The following is a 7,419-nucleotide window of genomic DNA, read 5'->3' as shown; positions in this document are numbered from 1 at the left end:
TCTTTTGGGTTTTAGGAGAATGAGTTGAATGAACTAAATTGGGGGTTAAAATCATTTAATTAGGGGTCTTAGACATAGGAAAAATGGCGTAGTATCAATGTATTATAATTAGAAAAAGACCCAAATATCCCTCAACTAACTGTCGACTGCCGACCCACAACTTCAAGACTGATGGAACGTGGACTAACCAATGGTCCGTTCTGCACAAGCGTCACTAGGTTCAGAGAATTTGGGCCTGACCTAAGGACCCATGTACCACAGATTGTGGACCCACCGACGGTCCGTAGGTCAAGTCGTGGTCCCGGCCCTTTACAACTTTTGGGTGGCCAATCCACGGACCAACCTATAGTCCGTGGTCCAACCCACGGGTCGTGGTTGGCCTTCGTGGATGGCACCTGGAAGTCCTGAAACTTGCTATGTTGCCCTATCTCAAATCCGAGGTGTTACAATGACAAACAAGAGAGAAAAAAAGGAGGAAAATAACTATGCATTCATATAGAAATAATTAGTTCAATAAAAGATGATTTAATTAAGAAAATATGTACGAATATTACATTTTTCTTTTGTGTGTACCCAAAATTCAAAATAAAATAATAAAAATTATATTTCTCTTATCCACACCTTCATCCCACCATAACAATAATACAAATTAAAAGAATATAAATATGTGACTTCATTTCAAGTTTGAGTCCCGGATATCCTAATTAAGAATAAGAGATTAAAAAAAGGTATAAAATAGAAAATGAACAAGACATTTGGATAATTGATAGAAAATTTTATTTAATGAAAAAATATTTTTTTTAGATGGACAATCAGTAGTCGGGGTGAGTATGGAATTTAGTTGGATCTCCATTTATGAGTTTGGTTACGTTATAATAAATTGGGGGTTGATTTAAAATACGCCAAGATGAATATCTCATGAAATTAATTATTTTTTTAATATTATTTTCAAGTGTATCGGGTCAAAATATGAATCATAAGTTATTTTATAATAAAATATATTTTAAAAATATCATTTTTATTATTTATTTGAGAAGGGTTTTAATTTGGACCAAACACATTAAGCAATATAATAAATAAATCTTTAATAATTTTACTTTAAGGATGCTATTGAAAATAAGGACAAATATGAGTCAAATTATTAACATTGAGGGTATTTTTGAGCCAAAAGGTAGACGTCAGGAGTATTTTAGGGCCGAAAGGTGGATGAAGGGTAATTTTGTACCAATTCAAATACTTGAAAGGCATTTTAGGCCCTTCTCCGATAAATCAAATACTTCATCCGGAAGTTAACCAAGTTTTAGTTTACGTTCTCGTAAACTCAATGCCATCAATTGGGACCGCATGGATTGATCCCTTTTTTCTTTCTTTTTTTTGTCTTTTATTGTATTTGTATGGTTAAAAAATGTGTCTTTTTTTTTCCTTCAAATGTTGGAAAATTACTGAAATAATTTACGTCGACCCTTTGTTATTGCATGCCTTCGAATATATAGTAGATTGTTGGTGTACAATTTTTCATAATATTAGAATATAATTTTAACATGTTGTAGTCAAATCACTTGTCTTAATAATTTTAGGTTATTAATTTCACTTTTTATTATAAAGTATCATTTATAATATCTTTTACTACATATGTTTCATCAACTTATATATCCTACTTTCAGTTTTAGTCTTTAAAAAAAAAAGAATTATCATTTTTTTATATTCACTAAGTTCTTAAATTTTTTATATAATATTCTCATTTTAATCCTAATAATGCTCATTAGTACGATTTACATGAAAAATTTAAGATGAAAAAATCAAAGGATATTTTTGGTTTATCATACAAACTTTTGATTTTGTATTAAAATGGCCAAATTCAAGTTTTTCTTTACATTCTTGAACATATTGGATCATCAAACTAAGACATATTCTCCCCCTCTCAATTTATGTGACACCTTTATATTTGACATAGTTTAACATGATTTTTTTTTTAAAATAAATAAATTATGATCTAAAATAAAATTTAAATATGTGTGACTATAAATTTATTTCATTCAGGATGAAAATGAAATTTAAAGTTACTCCATCCGTTCATTTTTAGTTGGCATATTGCGCTTTCGAAAATCAATTTGACTAATTTTCAAAGTTAAATTAGATTACATTTATTCAATATTTTAAAATAAAATTTTAGATATTCAAAAACTATATACATTGTAACTTTTTTCATATGAATATGACAATTTGTAGAGGACAAATTTAAAAAAATAGGTAAGTATTTTTATAAAAAGTAGTGTGATGAATAGTGGTAGTGTAATTGGCAATTTAGAATTATAGGCAACTTTAGCCTTTACCTTTTCCATTAGCTGTGTAGTAATGAGTGTGGTAGAAGGACCCCCTGATGACCCTAGCACCATGAAAGCCACATATATATCTATGAATTTCATTTCATTTGTATATGTTCTTCTCTCTCTCTCTCTCTATAAAAGCATATCTGACCAACAAATCAAGAAAGGCGCTCCCATGACTGACCCTAATTTCTACTCCCAAGAAGAAGAATGGCTGAAACTGAATAACCCTAATATTCCTTCTCCTCCTCCTAACAATAATTATTATGAAACTCCACCTTCTCCTCCTTTGAAAGAAGCCCTCCCTCTGCTGAGCTTATTAAAACATGATGATGATGATGATGATGATGATGAAGGTTGTTGCAGTATTAGTGATTTGGACAAAAAAGGTAGAGACATCGATGATAATTCATGTACTAAAGATGATGAAGATGAAGATGTTACAGTAGCACTTCATATAGGTTTACCAAACCCTAGTAGTGCTGATTTGGCCTCTATTCTCAGCTCTAATAATAATAATGATGATTTTTCCATCCCCATGAATATGATAAACACAACTAGTACTAGTACTAGTACTAGTAGACAGTATTGGATTCCCACTCCTTCTCAGATTCTTATTGGTCCTACTCAATTCTCTTGTCCTGTTTGCTTCAAGACCTTCAACAGATACAATAACATGCAAGTGAGTTTTCTTTCTTCAACCGACCCAGATCATTTCCTTTTCTTCTTCTTCAATAAAAGATTGGTTTTTTTCTCTTTGGAGGCTCAGATCCAAACAAAGACTTAATTACTACTCTCAAATCTTTCACTTATTAATTGTTTCAGATTCCATATATTTTACCTAAGACTTGATGGAACTTAACAGCTAGCTACTAATAATTATATAGATCAGATTTCCACAACACGGCAAATGTTTCATTACATCCTTTGAAAAATACTGCTCACCAGTCAGGGATCGGAATTACTGTTTATAATTAGTAATTAAAGAAAATTCTCCTGCCCAAATTATTGATCATTGTCACTGTCTAGCTATGTACGATCGTAGATTTGTTGAATTTCTGCATCTTTTTCATTTTTAATTTGTCAATACTTTGATTTCTTCCTCTCTTTTTTTGGCAAATTAAGGAGATGGTGATTACTGGTATTATTGCATTACAAAATTACATACAAATGCACTATATAACACTTTATTTGAGTATGTCATATATAACAGTCATATAAGCTAGCTTGTTCTAATAAAATGTAGTATTCCATAAAATCAATAGTATAACAAAGATGTTGAGAAAATATATATGAACGTAACCATTGATAATTGAAATCTTGGTTAATTTTTTTCTCTGTTGAAGAGATGACCCATCTCATCTACAATCTTAGCCTATCAGAGAAAACATATTCTTAATTATGTCTGCAACACAATCTCTGACGGACCTAATATTTTTCTTTTATTAAATTGAGTGTCAGATAATAAAGGTAAGGTTCTTGTTACTCTGATATTATATTTTTAAACTTGTGTGACTATTCCATCTAAAAGCTTAAAATATATATATTACTATTTTTGTCCGGATTTATGTACAGATTTTCTTATTTGATAAATATTTAATGAAAACATAAAAGCTAAGTGTAGTATTGTATTTAAAAAATCATTCAATTTGTGCAAGATCTTCCCATTTTGTTGAGTGAATTATATATTATATATATATGTTTCAGATGCATATGTGGGGGCATGGATCTCAATACAGAAAAGGACCAGAATCATTGCGGGGAACTCAACCAACAGGTATGCTTAGGCTTCCTTGTTATTGCTGCACACCTGGGTGCAGAAACAACATTGATCATCCAAGAGCAAAACCATTGAAAGATTTCAGAACACTTCAAACACATTACAAAAGAAAGCATGGAATTAAGCCCTTCATGTGTAGAAAATGTGGAAAGGCATTTGCTGTTAGGGGAGATTGGAGAACACATGAAAAGAATTGTGGCAAACTTTGGTACTGCATTTGTGGTTCTGATTTTAAGCATAAGAGGTCTCTTAAAGATCATATTAAGGCTTTTGGTCAAGGACATGGACCTTATGGGATTCATAGCTTTGATGACGATGACGAAGATCCTGCATCTGAAGTTGAACAAGATAATCCCCAACACACTCACTCACTATGAGGAGGTGAGTTCGATCATCTATCTATTTTAATTAAGTAAAACAAAAACATTAGAATTTAGCTAGCTTATATATATATGTACATTTGCTTTCAGCTTGTACTAGCTAGTTATTTGCTACCTCAATATAATGTTGTATTCACCTTTTTGAGTAATTGATTGCTCGAATTCTGATGATGAAAGTTAAATTAGACATTGTGATGTACTACTACTTTATCACAGAAACAAAACCATATGATATGGGCACTGAACATGGGAAACACTGCCCGTAAAGTATGGGAAAAACATCTCCATCAAACATGTAACATATGTGTGGGACTTAATGTCCAACCCAAAACCACCTACCTTATTTTTACCATAACTATATATACAAATCAATAATACTCTTAACAATTTTAATTTCATAACATCAATACAAATTACTTCATCTTTACTTTTAAAAGAAAACTACTTCTGGGGACTCGGGAAATTACCATAATTAAGTGATAAATTGAGATTAAAAATTCATCAAGTATGTATTAATTAGTCATGTATGGTTTATGAACTTTATGCAAAAGACTTTTACTATGCATTTATTGATTGATGCAAAGTGAAAAAAAATTGGTCACCTCAAGCATGATGATATATATACGTAAGTGATATTGTGTTTGGTAAAATATTTTCACAAATTTTTATTTTTTTTGGAAAATAGGTGGTTTTCTTACTTATTTTCTAGTATTTGTTAAGTAATCAAAAAATTAGTAAGCCAATAATATTTATATTTTATCTATCAAAATATTATGGAGGCGGGATGTGATGGAGAGTGGGGATTCGGAGGTGGTGGGGGTTGGGGGATTGGATGTATGGAGAAGACAATAAACTTAGAATATTACTTATGCAACTTGTTTTCCCAATTTCCAGGAAGTAATTTTCCTTATTTTTAAGAAACTCGTTTTTCTAAAAAAAATATGTTCCAAATATAGAAAAATTTCTACCAAACACACCTTAATAATTGTTTTCCGATCGCCAAGTACGTATATCGTCCGGCCTACGACAGTCTCCTATGAATCCTCTTCCAACTACCAACTCAAATGCAAAGTTATTTCCATTTGAGTGTAATAAATATTTCACTTGATAATTCTAAAAAGTCATAACGTAGACATTTATGAGAAAAGTATGATGACCTTGCACCACTTATTTATTTATTCAATAATACACTCCCTCTATTTCAGTTTATATGATTTACTTTTTTTTTTAGTCGGTCCTAAATAAATGAAATATTTCTATATTTAATAATAATTTAACTTTAAAATACTTATTTTATTCTTAATGAAATATGATTTATAGTCACACAAATATTTATCACTTATTTTAGATATTTATAGTCACACAAATATCTATCACTTATTAAGATCACAAATTTCAAAAGTCTTTCTTTGTTTTTTAAACTTCGTGTCAAGTCAAACTAATTAACTCATACTCCCTTTGTCCCTAATTATTTGTCCACTTTTGAATTGACACACCTATTAAGAAAATAATTAATGACATAATGAGTTTACCATTTTACCCTATTAATTATGAAGTGGATGAAAAATTCTACATTTTTCAAAGTAATTAATTATTTAATTGAGGGTATAATAGGTAAAAAAAATTGACCTTTCTTGATTTGTCAAAATGGACAAGTAATTAGGGACAATTATAAAAGGAAAAGTGGACAAGTAAATAAGAACAGAGGGTATAAAATGGGACGGAAAGAGTATAAATCGGATAAGAAATGATTACTGGGGTAATCAAGACTAACTTTTCTCTTCATGATGTTAATCAGTTCATTGGAATGATAAATGAATGCTTTAAAAATGAGAAAGGAAATTAGAGGATTACTAGAAAAAGACCATCAATAAGGCATCTCCAACCCAATCCTCTATTTTACTCTCCAAATATAGAGCTCTCTATTTTTTCAGACCATCAACTCCAACCCAATTCTCTATTTTACTCTCTAAAAAGGAATCTTTTTCTCTCTCCTCAATATTATATTATTATTTCTATTTCATTCTTATTTTCTTATTTCATAATATAAATCATTTATTTCTTTTTTCCCAAATAATTACTTTATATAATTTTTAATGTGATATGAAATTATTGGAGCCTCTACGGCATCTTGAATTGGTGCATTGAGATCACGTTCATCCTCAATTATCATGTTGTGCAGTATAATACATGTAGTCATTATATCATGTAGCACTTCCTTTCTCCAAAAATGTGACGATCTTGCAATAATTGCAAAACGTGATTGCAAAAAGTTCGAGGACAAGGCTCTACTTTGCAATCGAGTCTGAGGCTCCTAGTCCTACATCACCTATAGTATCATCTCCTAACTTATCATCTTTTTCACTTAATTTAAATGAGAATTTTTCAGGTCATTACACTTCATTTGAACAGCCTATTGGGGTGAAGAAATCAAAATTAAAGAGATCAAAAGATGAAGGTCTTTCGTCAGCTAAACTTTTCAAAATCGAAAATAATCGACTTGGGAAGATGTTATCAGAGTCTGCTACATCCAAACAACAGGACGGCGAAAGGCTAGATAGATATATCAAAGCTAAGGAATTTAGAGACGAAACTAAAATTTTAATGAAAAATTTAGAAACTATTAGTGATCCAAATGTTCGTGATTACCTGCAATGAGAACAACAACGAATACTTGAAAAAAGAAATCGACAATCACAACCACAATCGCAACAATTTTCGGAATCATATCCTAATTTTTTTCCGAATAGTGCTAAATCTGGAAACAACCTACCGGATTTCTAATTATTGTTGTGATCAATTAATTATTATGTTATGTATTGTATTTTATCTTGTATTTAAACTATTTATGTTATGCATTATATTGTATTGTTATCTTGTATTTAAATTATTATGTTATGTATTGTATTGTTATCTTGTATTTAAATTATCA

General features: G+C 30.4%; 1 protein-coding gene across 2 annotated transcripts; it reads left to right on the top strand.

Annotated features, from left to right (window-relative positions):
* The first annotated feature begins 2,385 nt into the window (after positions 1-2,385).
* On the top strand, positions 2,386-7,202 carry LOC102605025 (zinc finger protein WIP2). Of its 2 annotated transcripts, XM_015315260.1 has the most exons (3): positions 2,386-3,009; positions 4,035-4,488; positions 6,877-7,202. In XM_015315260.1, exons 1-2 carry the CDS (start codon positions 2,395-2,397, stop codon positions 4,482-4,484), a joined length of 1,065 nt encoding a protein of 354 aa, XP_015170746.1. In that variant the 5' UTR covers positions 2,386-2,394; the 3' UTR covers positions 4,485-4,488; positions 6,877-7,202. The 2 variants fall into 2 exon arrangements, with proteins under 2 accessions (XP_015170746.1, XP_006361385.2); XM_006361323.2 differs by lacking the exon at positions 6,877-7,202 and having other exon boundaries at positions 2,387-3,009; positions 4,035-4,674.
* The last annotated feature ends 217 nt before the right edge of the window (positions 7,203-7,419 follow it).

This window comes from Solanum tuberosum, unplaced genomic scaffold, assembly GCF_000226075.1.
Source record: "Solanum tuberosum cultivar DM 1-3 516 R44 unplaced genomic scaffold, SolTub_3.0 scf00351, whole genome shotgun sequence".
In the NCBI taxonomy this organism is placed as follows: Eukaryota; Viridiplantae; Streptophyta; class Magnoliopsida; order Solanales; family Solanaceae; genus Solanum; species Solanum tuberosum.
The sequence above is the reverse complement of the archived record's forward strand: the minus strand, read 5'-3'. Positions and strand labels throughout refer to the sequence as shown.

What these genes read in the sequence shown, in the direction of transcription:
- LOC102605025 (XM_015315260.1), top strand. Translation starts at nt 2,395, where the DNA reads ATGAAAGCCACATATATATCTATGAATTTCATTTCATTTGTATATGTT. An exon ending in ACAGATACAATAACATGCAA is followed by an intron (nt 3,010 to 4,034) that starts GTGAGTTTTCTT and finishes TATATGTTTCAG; the next exon opens with ATGCATATGTGGGGGCATGG.